This window comes from Hetaerina americana, unplaced genomic scaffold, assembly GCF_022747635.1.
Source record: "Hetaerina americana unplaced genomic scaffold, ioHetAmer1.1.p SCAF_7, whole genome shotgun sequence".
Lineage (NCBI taxonomy): Eukaryota > Metazoa > Arthropoda > Insecta > Odonata > Calopterygidae > Hetaerina > Hetaerina americana.
Window position 1 is genome coordinate 13,842,539 of NW_027287316.1, and position 15,439 is coordinate 13,857,977.

Below are 15,439 nucleotides of genomic sequence, written 5' to 3' on the forward strand. Positions count from 1 at the left end.
GGTCGCCTCCCATTTAAACCCTTACTGATTGACCTTACTATCACACTCAACAGCTTTCCAATCAATCGTACCTCTTCGTGAACGGTATGAAATCGTTCTAAACCCATGAGTCGTTCTTTGTCTATGGTTCATTCATGAACGATATACCTCTACAAAGCAATGACAATCAAAATTCGTAGCAGTGTAGGAAGCGTGGTGTCCATGAATAAGAGAAGTGTCATCTCCATGCATAGTGGTGTTAATAATAATATTTATATAAATTATGTGTAATTTCAGAGTTGCAAAAAAGTAGAGAAGAGCTAATTGTTATCTTTGAGGGTAGTTGCGGGGTGGCGTAATCGTGTATGAATCGGTATAACATTTATTTTTGTCAATAACAGCGATCAGAATACTTGTTCAATGAGTACGAAATACCATTGGATTAATAATTTTTTTGTCATGATTACGTCAGCCTGAATACATCTCGTCAATAACCTCCGTCTTAGCCAACGGGAAAATCTCAACTACTTTGGTAACGGTGCTGTTAAACCGAGCTGTTATGAACTTCTCAAATACAGGACAATGAAAGTGTTACCACTTACTAGTGGCGTTGCCAGTTTACAAAAATGTTATCTTCCGATGAAGTATTTTGACGATCTTGGGCATCATGTAAGCAAATATGCTATCATTCAACTTAAGTTCGGATATTGCGTTGTTAAGCTGAATTTCAGAGCCAGTTTAAATGATTCTTTCTGCCACATTAATGCAGCTGTCTGTTCATCTATGCACCCTTCCTCTAGTTTACTTTTTCGTGGGAAATTACAAGCTTCGAGCATCGTTCTTCAAGGCGGTCCTTACGAAGCCACATCTGCGAATATTTCTATAATTTTTGAGAATCTTGAGAAATTGGTTGCCTGGAAAAAAAGAGTAAATTCAAAACAGGTGTTACTTGATATTCTGGAATTGTACGTCGTAAGTCCTGGAACTAATGTTTTTTTGAACGACATTAAAGATTATTTAGATTTAGGAATTCTACGCATCACTATTAACCGCATACGTGGAAGGGCAAATACTCAGGAAGCTGTGTTTAAATTAGTATCTAATACTAACATAATTGTGGAAAGTGAATTGACTGAAAGAATGCAGAAAGCGAAAGCATCTATATATGCTGGGGGAATGGAAAAACCTTTCAAACTCCTTTCGGATGTAGTTAATAATCGTAAAATTTTTAGAAATTCTTTTATTTGTCGCAATGTACTTCTTGTTGGACCAGCGGGCTGTGGGAAGAAATCATTAGTCAGAAGAGTTGCGAAAGAATCTGATGCCCTCATCATTGAAATAAACGGAAGTGAAATAATGTGCCCAAGTGACAGTCAAGGTAGACCCGGAGAAGTAGAGGCTAACATTATCCAAACATTCGAACTGATTAGGATATATTGTGAACAATTAAGTGCTTACGGTATTGGCAATAAGTTCTCAAAAACAGTTGTGACGAAAATTGGCCCAAAAAAGCCAATAGACCATCTAAGTTCATCGCCAATGGTAATTCTCCTTTTGACCCACGTTGAATTAATGTGTCCCAATAGAAAACAAGTTTCAGGCTGTCAAACAACTCAACTGCTGGGTGCAATTGATTCTCTGCAACACCTGGATAATCTTCTAATTTTTGCCACTTCAAATACTGTGGATGATGTCGATCAGGCCATTCGAAGACCGGGAAGGCTGGACGAGGAGGTAAGCTATTTGGTCTGCTTTCTCTATTGGAAAATTATCCAGATATAGTATTTAAGAGATCTATTTGCCTACTATTTGACTACCATAGCTATGCTAAACTATTCAGCATGTGTATTGAGAGTATGGCCAAGACTCCCAATTACTAAATTAATATACTTAAGTACATTTTTCTCTAGTAATTTTGTAAACTAAGTGACTGACTCGAAATCTCACATGTCAGATATTTAGAAAAGAATTTGATTCAGGGTGAGCATTTTTCATATCATGATAGTCCAAGGGGTAGAGCGTTGGACTGCTGACCGGAGGGTCCCGGGTTCGATTCCCGGGCACTCTGGGCACCTGCAGCTCCACCCAAGCTAAAGTGATTTTTCGGGTACCAGATCTTCCTGGGAAACCATAACTGGCACCCCTACCCTGATGTGTGAATTTCACACGCCGTATAGGGCTTAGTAGTGGGTGAACTCTACCATCACCTACTAAACTGACCTTTGGGTTGATTACTGTGTTTATGGTTTTATGTTTAATGCCTGTATATGCCAGTGGTAATTTGAGCCCTTAGTGTGATTTCTTATGTTGCATTTCAGGTGTACATTGGCATTCCCGATGAAGCAGAGCGCTCAGACATTATCAAGGAGCTTTTGCTGAGTGATGAAGGGGTCGTGCCAAGAGGAGAGATAGCACGTGTGGCACGGGCGGCGGCTGCCATCACCCCGGGCCGAGTGCCGGCCGACTTGAGTCTCCTATGCCGTCAAGTCAAGTGGATGCACCTCCAAGGGAAACACTCAGTAAGGAGAGCTGCAGTACCACACTTTCCCTGCACATGAGGCATATTCAGCTCACTCAAATCACTTCTCTTCCCAAATCCATGATAATTTTTATCCAAACTAGAGATTTAAAATATTCAAAGCATTCCACATGGGTAGCAGTCCACTGAAACGTTAAGGGACATGCATCAATTTTGGTACCTGTCCCATTCTTTTTATTGATAGAAACAAAATAATTTAAATAATGGATATCTATATCTTTTAGTGTACTCAATGGCATTGTTGAATGTTCTCAAATATTGAGGGAACCTCTGCATATGTAATTGCATTCCCTGGTATTAATGAATGTCTACTAAGTAGTGAGCACACATGTTTTACCAGATATTCACTCAACTTGATGGGTATGGAACTTGTCACACACTTGTGGATATCCACTAAAATTTGTATCAGATCTTAATTCCGGGGTATACTATTTATCTGGTGAGCATGAAAGAATTACTCCCAAGAAAGTGGCCTTGGATTGGAACCAGTGATGTTAGTTTTTCAAAGGAGAGTAAGAGGAGAAGCAAAAATTGTACTCATGTATTGGGCATCAAATTTCATTCTTTAAAATTTGAAATGATTATGCTCCAATCATGGATCGAAACCCACCATGGACTAACCAACCATGGATCTTTCTATCAACCATACTTCCACCCAAAATGCCTATTGTCTTGTCCTTCGCTCTACTTTGCTCTCCCAGTTTTCTTCCCTCTATTACCATCTTCATCATCCCATTAATTCTCAGGATATCCTCTATCCACTTGTCATGTCTTCTTGGAATTTCTAATAACTCGGCCTCATCTCTTCTTCCACTGTGTCTAGAACTGTATTTATTTTATTTCCTGTTCATTTTATTAACTCCTTTCCTCTCCACACCTGCATCTACTAAGTCTTCAACTCACACATAGTCTGTTGACTAAATGAACAGATTCATAAACTGTTTAATTTAAATGAACAGGGTTCCAAGCCATTCAAAAATTCCATTTTGAAGTTTTCACTAGTCTTTTCTTCGACTCTTTAATGAAGGTGTCTGTCATCAACTCCTGCCTCTTTGTAAATGCTTCTTCACTTAATGCATTTATTGCTTTCAATATTCCCACAGCGCTGCCCACCTTCCTCAAAAATGCTTCCTAAATAGCTGGAATGTTCCAAATTTAATTTTCATCTCAGCCTTTGTATTTCGTGAAAATCTCATTGCCTAGTTTTCTCATGATTAAATCTCATTCCAAACCTATCACACTGATTTAGCAATGTGCTAACAACTTTTTGTATCCCTTATGCTGACTGGCTAATGGACACTTGATTTTGGGTAAACCTTACTAATTAAAAGAGTTCCCCACCAACTGTCACTCCAAAAATGAAAAAAAATGCAACTGAAACTTATGCAATGGTTCAAAAGGCATTCGGCATTGAATCTATCAGTCAAGTACTGTGTTTTCGTTGGTGAGAATGTTTTCAATCTGGACAAACCTCAACTGACCAAGAACTGAGAAGTGGACGACCGTCGATGTCAACAAATAATGCTCACGTCAATAGTGTGAACGATTGAGTGACTGAAAACCATAGGTTAACTGTCAGGGAGATTGCCAATGAAGTTGACATTAATGTTGCATCGTGTTTCACCGTTTTGACAGTAATTTTGGTTGCGTTGCATCCATATTTGTAACTAATAGTCCTCACATATTGCTGCTTTTGCTGTATTGAGGATGCTACTAATACTCATCTAATACAGTCCTCTGGCCAAATTCTTCCTTTATAAATGCTATGAATGAAGGCCATGAATGATGATATAATATAAATGATATGAATCGTGCCCATATAAACTCTTGGGCCAGGTATGGCTTCGTCTAACAAACTATGCAAATGCAAATTGATCAGTAATGAGTTTACATGAGTCCTCATTGCATTTAAACCCACCTTCTGCAAAATCCACATCAACGACTGATGCTTTCTTATATGCACTGATTTGTTTTAGTGTTTTACAATCCATATCTAGATGTTTAAGTCTCTCCTTGGACATCCTCCATCAGGAGATGCCGATGAAAGGAGGTTTTCACCACGTGCCATAGGATAGGACACTGCACCCTAAATTACTTCACCCTAACTCACTTAATGGAAGGGAAAGTCGAAACATGGTTAGAGGTCTGTGAATCTCTTGTGAATCTTTGCCATTCTCTAATGATACCCAAAAAATAAAAGACAGGATGCAAGTCCATAAACATTTGGGTAGTAATTAACATTATTCTTGGTGATAATCCTGAATGCCATATCCAGAGTGATTTTGCTTTAAAAGAAAGCTGATCTATTTCAGATTGTGTGATTACTTTTGTAGTGGATTTAGGTATAGAATATTAATGTGCATGATGTATCAAAGAAATAAGTATATTCTATGCTTTTTCATTTCCCCTCTTTTTCTTTATTTGGTCCCAGTTAGGTGCACATGACCTCAGGTGTTGAGGTACCGTATGATCAAATCACTACTGCTTGATCTAAATGAGCCGTTGCATGAACTTTCAGGATGCAGAAGGTGGAGGAGATGATGGCTGCAAGTGGCTAAGAGATTTCACACACTGTGCCTCCAAACTTCCTGTGAGCTCTCTCCTGGGAGGTCCAGGCACCCTGATCAGTGACAGCCACACTTCTGGTGACAGTCTACACCTCTCTTCAATTGGCGGATTGCAAGGGGTCAAGGAGAGGCTTGTCATTTCCGTCCGGGAGCCGCTGCTGCACCCAGAGGCATTCAGGCGGTTGGGCATCAGCCCTCCCAGAGGTGAGCGCTACCAGTCACAGTCTCTTGCCTCAGATCCCTGTTCTCCTTTGTTGTAGTTCTGTTGAATTCGGAATTCCTTGTCCAGAGAGATGCGGTACTATCCATCCCTCCAGGATTTTCTGAGATTTTTGGTAGCATATTAGGTGTAATTTATCAAATGGAAAGTAGGCAATCATTTAGAAGCTGGAAACCAGATGACGTGAAATATGAATTCTCATGAAAAACTAATGAATGATTCCATAGATACTAGAATCACATGTGAACTTCCCTTTGTGGCACTTTTATAACTGGGATAATTTATTTATTTGGACCTTTTAAATTTTAGATTATAGAGCAGCAGCTTTTGAAACAGAAACTACTTTTATGTCATTTCTCATTTGGTTTGACTGTTATAAAACCTAGACAAGTGCCCTCAACCTATCTTTTCAAAAGTACTACAAGTAAGCCGTAGAAATGCTCAAAAGGAGTATGATGAACTATTTGAAATGCCAAGTGGAAAATAGGCTTTCACAAAATGCATTGGAAGATGAAAAATGGTTTATTTTTTTCAGGTCAAATTGAGCCAAATATATCCAATTTTTTGGACTGAACATGAAATATTATATTACCACCATTATCACATACACTCATTTAATGCCAATTGTCAAAACTCAGGCCATGAGTTGGCCAAAAAAATATAAAGTTTTCGAAATTGTTGTCACCTTTTATGTATTGCATTTGAATTTTGGAAAAGTTATTTGTTCAAACATGAATTGTTCCTGATCATGTGCCAGGGGTACTGCTGTTTGGTCCACCCGGCTGTGCCAAGACGACGCTGGCCAGAGCACTGGCATCTGCTCCCACACCATCTTCTACCACACCATCTTCTACCACCACCCATGCCATCACCTTCCTCTCCTCCTCCGCTGCTGAGCTGTACTCTCCGTTTGTGGGAGAGTCTGAGAAGGCTGTAGTGGAGCTCTTTCAACGAGCACGTGCCGGGGCACCCTCAATTGTTTTCATCGATGAGTTGGGTGAGTTTGATGACTCTCTTTCCCCCCCCCCACCCCCCCATCTTCTTCACATCCATTGAAGCAGGCTATTCTGTTGTTTGAATAAAATGCCAATGAGTGGAAATATTGGTTAATGCCTATGGGTTATTGCATTCATTATTCATGGATTTGCAGTATGATTTAACACTTTTAAGACATTTTGATTTCCCTATTTAGTTAATGAGATGATGAGAGAAGATTGCTTGTTTATATATGTAAATCCATCTTAATGTTGATGACTGATTGATTGAAGAAGGATTCTCAGCTGCAACTACAGCATAACACTTTGCCTTCACTCTGGTTCTTTGAAGTGCCATTATCAACATGTTCTCTTAACTAAGTGGCCAGAGTGGTAAATGCCAAGTGATGCATTGGGAGAGAGACATCTGGGGAATGTCCCAGGTCTTTATCGGTGCATTAGGGGACCAGTATTTGTTCCGGAAAGCATCATAAGGGACCAATTGATATTCTCAGTGTGTATAACATGAATTGGGAATTGAGGTGGCCCATCAATATTACGACTTGCCCTGCAGATGCTCTGTTTGGGTCCCGAGATGGCATGCACAAGGGTGGAGTCCAAGAGAGGGTGCTGGCAGCACTGCTGATGGAAATGGATGGAGTGGGACATCGTCTAATAGCCCCCACGGCATCCACCTCACACTCTACATCCGACCAGATGATGGTCGATTCCAGACAGGTGAGGCTCACTGAAGTACTCCCTTTACTTTGACTTTTCACATTGCAAGCATCTTTGTATTAAACTATTGTAAATTGCATAATTTATGGCATGTATGACACTGCAAAAATGAACCAATTGTCAATACATAAAATAATGATTAATAGGCAAGGTTTTCTTGAAAAGGGCTCAAGCCACCACATTTCATCTTATTGAACTTCAAATTAAAAAAAAATTGCATTTTTCCTCTATCCAATACATATACATGGAGGTGACTGTTAATATACTATTTTTTTTAGTTAGAATATTAGCCTCTAATATCATACTGTAAGGAGAGCTCCGAAGGTCATTGAAGTCAGGGAATGTATGGTGCATCAGCGAATATGAGCAAAAAGTCTCTGAATTTTATAGGAAATTGTCAAAATGGCTCTAACTATGCACAGTGCCTAGTAGTGCTCAGTCAACTGGTGATTTTCCATTCCCACTCCAACATCCATTTCTGTGACTGCCCCTTCATCATTTCCTTGAACCCCTGTTTTCTTCAGTCTGCTCTCAAGTCTCCCTCTTGGATATACCATCACTTTTGGAGGGAGTTCTGTAGTAGGATACAAGCTCTGACTTTAATGAGTTTCCTTGGTTTTTTCATCACTGTCATCCAAAGATGGTGCTGAAATTACAACTACTTGTCAGAAATGTCCACTTCACATATTAATCTTACTGTTTAAAAACTCACTTCTGGTGATGGGTTATAGTAAAAAAATTAAAAAAATACCTTTTAATCGGATTGTAGCAATATTTTTTCTTTAATTTTTTAAAAATATTTCTTACCTCTGTATTAGTAATCAGTAATTTAATTTTAATTAATTTTTCTCCACATTTATAAGTGTATCAGTTTTCCTCTTGTTTTTTCCTCTTATTTTTCATGCATTGATTAATTTTTATGTATTATTATTACTTTTAATTTAGTAAATTGTGTTTGGAAGTTTCTTTTTAGTGTAATTTTTACTGGCTGATTTTATTAATTACTTTTTGTGATATTGGTTCATATCATGATATGCCATGTTATTTTTTTCCAAGGCAAGTTTGGTTGTAATACTTGGGGGACTTGTATGCCACCTGACATAGTCCATCTGCACGTAATAATAATAATAACATAAGCATTATCTATTGGTAGGTTTTCACAGGTTTTTCACACTCCCCTGCATGTGTGGGCGTTTTGGTGCACTGGGTTTTTTCGTCAAGGATAAAAGTCTTATTCCTTATATGTTTCTCCCACAATTTTGCATATTTTTGTACACTCTTTGCACTCAAGCTTATTCATTGTAAATCAATTTTCATTATCTAGTTCTTTTTTATATTATTTTGCACTCTAATGTAATTATATTTTCATTGAATGTATTTAATTATGGGTTAGATGGAAGAAGGGACGGCCACAATCTCGTCCAAAGAAAGCTGAATTATTATTATTATAAAGTAAAGCAAAATTACCTTATATAACTGAAAAAACACACCAATATCCCTTTCACTAATGGATGCATGTTAATAATGCAATAGGTCCCTGAAAATATGGGGATAATAGGTCCGAACTTATAGACATCTGTATTTCCATTAATCCAATCACTTATTGGCATCTTCCACTCAAATATTGCAGATATTGGTGCTCTACTCTGTGTGTCAGTATTGGAATTACAGTGCTATTGGGTTAGATCAAGTTGGCAATTTGCATTTATCTGCGGGCAAGCAAATTAAAAATTGGGATTTATTAGATGCATTGTTGGCATGAGTGAGGTCAAGGAACGCTTTTACCACACTATTGTAAGGCTTCATTTAGAGTAGCATGTAGTGAATGTGATCCAACGGAAAAAGGCTGTATTTGCAAAATTGAGAAGGTTCAATGCAAGGCAGCCTGTTTTGTTAAAACCTGTTACTATAAAACGAAAAGCATCACAGAAATGCTTCTGCAGTTGTTTTGGAAACCATAAGAAGAAAGATGATCCAATACCAGGGTAAACTTAATAAATGAATTAAGATCCGCATGTTTCAGCGCTGAGGTCTTGCAAATTATTCGCACTCCAATATACATTGCTTACTTGGATCATGAAAATAAAATTCATTCAAGGACTCTTTTTTCCCATGGGCAATATGGGATAGCAACTGTATGGTTAGAGATAGCAAAAACCACACTTGACACCCGCAGCATCTAGGTAATATTAGTTTTACCCAAATGCATGCAATTTTTTTGCTAATTTTGTGTATATTTGTGTCAGATCCCTTTCCACATGATGACACGGGACTGCTATTTAATGACTGTAGTGCTTGCTCCAATTTTGCCTACTTTTCTTTGTTGTTTTCAAGCTCCTCCTTTCATTCCTCATCTCATCCATCCCTCCATGCCTCATGCCGTCCAGTCTACAGCAGTTAGTCACATGCCATACCTGTGACTTCAGGGGCAGTTACTATAATTTGCATGTCCATGTGATAGTAGAATGCTTTCTTGACTTTCAATTCTGCCTGACCTGTCCTTTTATGGTGGAGGCCTGTCATATAAATGGTAGTGGTTCATTTGTATTCCCTTTTTCATATAACAAGTAAATAATTTATTAGCTGAATAAACCTTTGATTTGAATTGTCTCTCTGCAGCATATGTACAAATTTGCCCGTTTATTTATAGTTTTTACTGAATTTTTTCCCTTTACCCTTCCTCTCCCTTATCACTTACCTTTCCCATCTGATGCTTGCACCCCCCACTGTACACCTTTTTGGTGGGTACCTGGGTATTTATGTTGATGTCGGAAGAAATTTACTATGAAGGAATGTCCATAGGAAGAAAATCCCTAGTACCATGCAAAATGTTTCCTGTTATCCAATCAAAGTGATCAAGTTTTACTTCATCTGCACCAGTTCTAATGTGTTTTAAGTAGTTGATTCATGCATCAAGGATATTTTTATCCTTAGCCAAATGGCAAAGGACTTGATTTCACAATTTCCGAACTGTCCCTCAATTTATTTTGTTAATTTCAGACTATAGGGTTCTCGGATTAGAAACTTTCAAGGGCTTTTGATAATTGTTATGTTTTCTCTCTTAGGTTATTAGCCCTAATATAATAATTGTGTTAGCCCTAATAATGCAGTTTTTCTCCAATATGCATATTTGAAAGCCACATTCATCCACACAATATAAGAAAACTATTATCATTGAAACTTGAGTGTTTATTGCACATTTCTGCATGTTTTTATGTAGATTACTTGTAATTGCTACCTTATGTATGATTTTTTTAATGATATGGTGCTACATTGTATAAATTTACTCAGATAGCATCTTGAAGATAAATTTGAAAAATAGATAGAGGTGAAATTTTTAGCAACTGCGCATATATGTTGTCTTACTGGAATTGCATTTACATACATGTTATCTTGCGGTATTGAAAGCTCCTGCTAGTCTTTGTGTTATGAATATTTCGAACCTTTATCCTTTATTGACTTAGTGATGGATAGAGCTAGAGTTTAGAGATAGAGAGATGAATCACTTTAAGGCAAAGATCCATTTCCTTTTGATTTTAGCGGGAGGGAAGCTCACAGTCAAGCGAGCCGACCTATGTCCCTGTGGCCAGGTCACACTCGACTGAGCCATATGCCCTGGTGACAGTAATAGCAGCAACAAATCGACCTGATCTGATTGATGATGCACTCTTGAGGCCAGGTCGCCTGGACCAGCTGATCTACGTCCCCCCTCCAAATGAGGAGGCGCGCTATGCAATACTCTCATATTACACTGAAAAAATGCCTGTTGAAGGTGGTGACAAAGGCCCGCTGTTGAGGGAATTAGCCAAGGGGACTGATCTGTATTCAGGTGCTGACCTGAAAAATCTTTGCAAGGAGGTAAGAGACTAATGCAATCTTTTGGACTTTTTTTTGTTTCCATTTCAGATGAATAAGGGAAGCAAATTATGGTGCCTCTTTGATTTCCCTCATGTTTAAACACAACTTTAAGTTATGCTCAGATGTGTAAGTTTTAATTTTTAATGCATTTTGCAGGCATTCGAAAGTCCATAAATCTTTGAAAATTAGAAACTTAATTGGAATTTCATTTTTTTCAATGAGAATTTGGAATCTTCCAGGATTATCAATCAGTATGAGAATTTAAAAATGATTGTTTTTTTCTGAATGATCTACTAGTACAGGAAAATCTTTTTAATGCATGCAAAAAGAATGAGAACAGTAGTGTAAAATATTTATTAGTGTATAAATGTAGATAAATTATGGCTTTCTTATTCTCCATTCATCTGAATTATTACTTATTATTTGTGGAGGGCATTACTTTGTTTAAATGCGTTTTGGATGGATATGAACTGAACACTAAATGGTGAAATATGAAAACTAGAATTGTATTGCTAAATTTCTAATCCTTGCCTAACAAGACACAACCTGACGTCCAGCACTAGAATGACCCCTTCTTCAGTTCAGTATAATTCTTCCTCCCTTCTCTACCACAGTCTTCAATGTTCTAATGCTCTGTATCCATCTTTCAATCTTCCTTTTTATTTCTCTCAAAACCCTCACTCTCCCACCACACCAAGTATTTCTTCATTTACTTTTTCCAGTCTTTTTTACCTCTTCCATTCTTCTCCTTACATATACGAAAGCCTCCATATCAATGTCTATCATTTTGCTTTAATGACCAATATATTCTACTGTTTCGGTCTTCACTTGGTGGAAGTATTTATTATCCGTACGAAAAGACTTTTCCACAGACTTTTATTATAAGGTACAATGCATTTCACCAACCTGGTACAAATTTTCTGAACAAACAGTGCAATACAAACTTTGTAATGAGCAATTGTTCACGTCCCTTTGTAACGAGCAATTGTTCCTGTCCTCCTCCCCAATCCTTTCGGAGAAATTAGCCTGGAAATGGAAAAACCAACCCTTCAATGCACCTAATCGCCTCCACCCCTCTCAGGCCCTTCCACCCCTCCCCACCATCACCCTGTCCTAAGCGTGTATATTCTCGCACTGTTTGTCATGAAACTTTGTACCTAATGATGCCACAAGTTGGTGAACCTTATAATAAAAGTCTGTGGAAAAGTACGGAGTCTTTTAGTATGGATTCAATTACCAGGTTTCCATGTCCAGACAACTCCCTCCTTGTAAAAGCTTCTTTGCCCAATGCAGTTCATCTCCATATGCCCCTTCTACTCTGACCATTCCAGTCCAAAATCCTTCCAAGATAGGTAAACTGTTCTACGCGCTCAGGTTCATTCCCAATAATTATCACGTTTAAATTAGCATCTTCTCTCTTGAAAATCTCTAAAAAAAATTTCTTTTTACATTTACCCGATTTTTCCACTATAAATACACTGTGGCATATTCATAAATGGTTGAATAAGAGTGTAAGCTGTTAGATATAGTCAACTGTGCACCCTTAAGTTTTCTACTGGTTGTGATGGGTGCAACTGGACAAAATTCAATTGGAAATGCTGTTTTATACCACATGTAGAGGTTGCCATTGGCACCCATTATTGAAACGAAATTCACTGATATGGACCATGGCACATTAAAACGAGCCTGCAAATGTTTCAGGCTACATATAAACAATTCAGGGCAAAATATTTTTTTAACATTTTTATTTTTGGAAAAAAATGTTTGGAAAAATTGTTTAATTTGTCCTGAGTTTTGCACTGCACCCTCTATATAGCATACAATTGTACACCCTTCTTGTACCATTGCTGAAGATGGTACATGTGTAGTGAAAGATATTGGAATGAACAGTTCTCTCCATGAAACACTTTTTTACATCATTATTTATATTTCATAAGAAATGGTAAAATTTTAAGGTTTTTGTTTGAGCTGATTCTATAACTTATTCTTTAATAAATTTTAATCTCATTAACATCCAAGCTTTTAGTAAATTTATGTACTTCCTGTGGCCATCACAAATAACTTAGCTCCCTAAATAACTACAACTTGGGGTGACCATGGTTGACAAAATGGTTGTGAGCAGGTACAAATCAGATATCACTTGAGCTCCTCAGTGCTTGTGGTGCAGGGAATTGCATCCAGGGCTACTGGAATTCTTCAGAAAAATCTAGGAAAATAAGAAATTATGTAGGAATTTTGTTGGCAACATTTGTGAAAAACCATGAGTTCTAGTTGCACGTTTTTCTGTACCTGGTGTCTTACTATCTAAATTTGAACTTAGTTTATCTCTAGGTAAAATAACTATGACATATTAGTATCTATGTACAATGAATGTCCTGAAAGTAATATCTGGGATGCGATGGTACATTGGATGGACCAGTTGAAACTTATAGTGGGGGGAACCCAGCTAAGCAGCATTTCATCGCTGAGTAAGCTCCGAGCATCCGGAGAGAGGAGACGGGCCTGTCTCTGAGAGTTGTTTTTTGATCTTTAGCAAGTGAAAATGCAGCGCTCGTCAGAGCAAAGATTTGTGATCAAGTTTAGAGTGAAACTTGGCAAGACTGCGATGGAAACTGTTTTTATGATCAAAACTGCTTACAAAGAAGATGCCCTGTCAGATTGGCAAGTGTTTTAGTGGCACAAGGCCTTTTTGGAAGGCCAAGGAGAGGTCAACGATGAAGACCGTGCCGGACGACCACCCACGACTACCACAGCCGACAATGTGACACTATTGAGGGAACTATTAAACTCAGACCGACGATTAAGTGTTCTTTTAATGGCCGACCTGTTAAATATTCTGAAAACTCAAGTTTATGACATCGTTATGAACCATATTGGCAAGCAGAAGGTGTGCCCAAAAATGGTTCCAAAAGCATGCTCACTGACGACCAAGAGTCACACCGCATTGAAACGTGCCAAGAAAACCTTGACATGTGCAAACTTGATCCCAAAAGTTTGGGCAGTGTCATTAGAGGCGAGGAGACTTGGGTATTTAAATATGACCCGGAAACCGAAAGACAATCATTGAAGTGGTACACGTCAGCATCCCCTAGCCAGGATGAGCTGAGCCAAGAAAGCCAGGAAAAGCAAATCAAAGGTCAAGATCATGCTCATCATGTTTTTTGATATCCACAGACTGGTTCTGACATCCATGGACTGGGTTTGTAGAACCTGGAACCACTGTGAACTCAAGATATAATGCGGAAGTCTTCCAAAGACTGAAACGTAGGGTTCAATGAAACCGGCCGGACATCATCACAGACAACTGGAAGTTGAAGCACGATAATGCACCGGCCCGGAGCACCTTCATCATCACCGACTACCTGGTCAAAGCAGGGGTGCCAACGATTCCCCAGGCCCCATACAGTCCGAAAGTAGCATCCCCTGACTTTTTTCTGCACCTCAAAACACCTCTGGAAGCCATGCATTTCAGGACGATAGACAGGATCAAAGCAGCTTGCACTGTGGCATTAAAGGCCTTTCCAAAACAGCCCTACTGCAACGCATTCAAGAGCTTGAAGTCTAATTGAAGCTGTTGTATCGACACAAAAGGAGCCTATTTTGAAGATTTTTAAACACTTCTAATGAAAAATTCAATAAGTGATGTCTAATAGACTTACTGAAATTACTTTCTGAGCAAATCTTTTATGTCTCCATGTCGGTGTATTTTAACTTCTTATGAATTCTGATATCTACTGATGTGTATTTTTAAAAAACTTGTTTGGCATTGTTTCATGAGTGATTTCTCTTTCAATTTTCTGAGATAATTGTAATATACTTACAGGCAGCGCTGAAAGCAATCTCAGAAGAGGGATTTGAAGTTATGGAAGTTAAGAAGAAACATTTTGTAGCTGCATTAAAATCCATGCGGTCGTCTCTCACATCAGATATGGTTATGTCATACCAACAATTTTGTGACAATAAATTTTTATGATATTTTTTCATATATATGTCTTTGTTGGAGGTTAAGAGCCATTTCAAAGATGTCTCATTTTGTCTTGATTTTATGAGTGTTGAGTTTCACATAGTTATCTGATACCTGAGAAGGTTATAACTCTTGGTGGCATACGCATTTTACATTGGAACCAATCTCCACCTATAACTGTTGATTCTGTGTTTTCAGAGTCATGCAAATGCTATAATATTGGACAATGATGTGTTTAGTTTTTGGACTGAGTATTTTGGGTTAAATGTTCTTCCTGGACTGTTTTGTTATTTTACACAAGCTTACCTGGTGAATTCATCTAAAAAGTTCTGTGTAAGTTGAAAGTCTCTCAACCTGATGCATGCTTATATCAGTACATGCCTTTTTACCGATATGATTACCTGCGCTGTTTTTATAGGGGCAATGTGGAACAAGCTTAGTGGAAATGATGGAAAATAGCCTCTTTTGAGTGACTGTTCAGTTACATACTAACACACAATGCATAATGGTTGCACATATGTGCCTCATTTAGTACAAGGGATAAGCTCTTAAGTCTTTGTGCTGTGGAAATTTGTGTAAAGCAAATTGAGAAAGGGAATT

At 38.2% G+C, this 15,439-nt stretch overlaps 1 protein-coding gene across 1 annotated transcript; it reads left to right on the forward strand.

Moving 5' to 3' along the window:
* Window positions 1–256: 256 nt before the first annotated feature.
* Window positions 257–15,366, forward strand: LOC139696444 (ATPase family gene 2 protein homolog B-like). Its single transcript, XM_071595214.1, has 7 exons — window positions 257–1,713; window positions 2,298–2,498; window positions 5,037–5,289; window positions 6,063–6,302; window positions 6,854–7,017; window positions 10,558–10,875; window positions 14,699–15,366. Exons 1-7 carry the CDS (start codon window positions 1,120–1,122, stop codon window positions 14,846–14,848), a joined length of 1,920 nt encoding a protein of 639 aa, XP_071451315.1. The 5' UTR covers window positions 257–1,119; the 3' UTR covers window positions 14,849–15,366.
* Window positions 15,367–15,439: the final 73 nt, after the last annotated feature.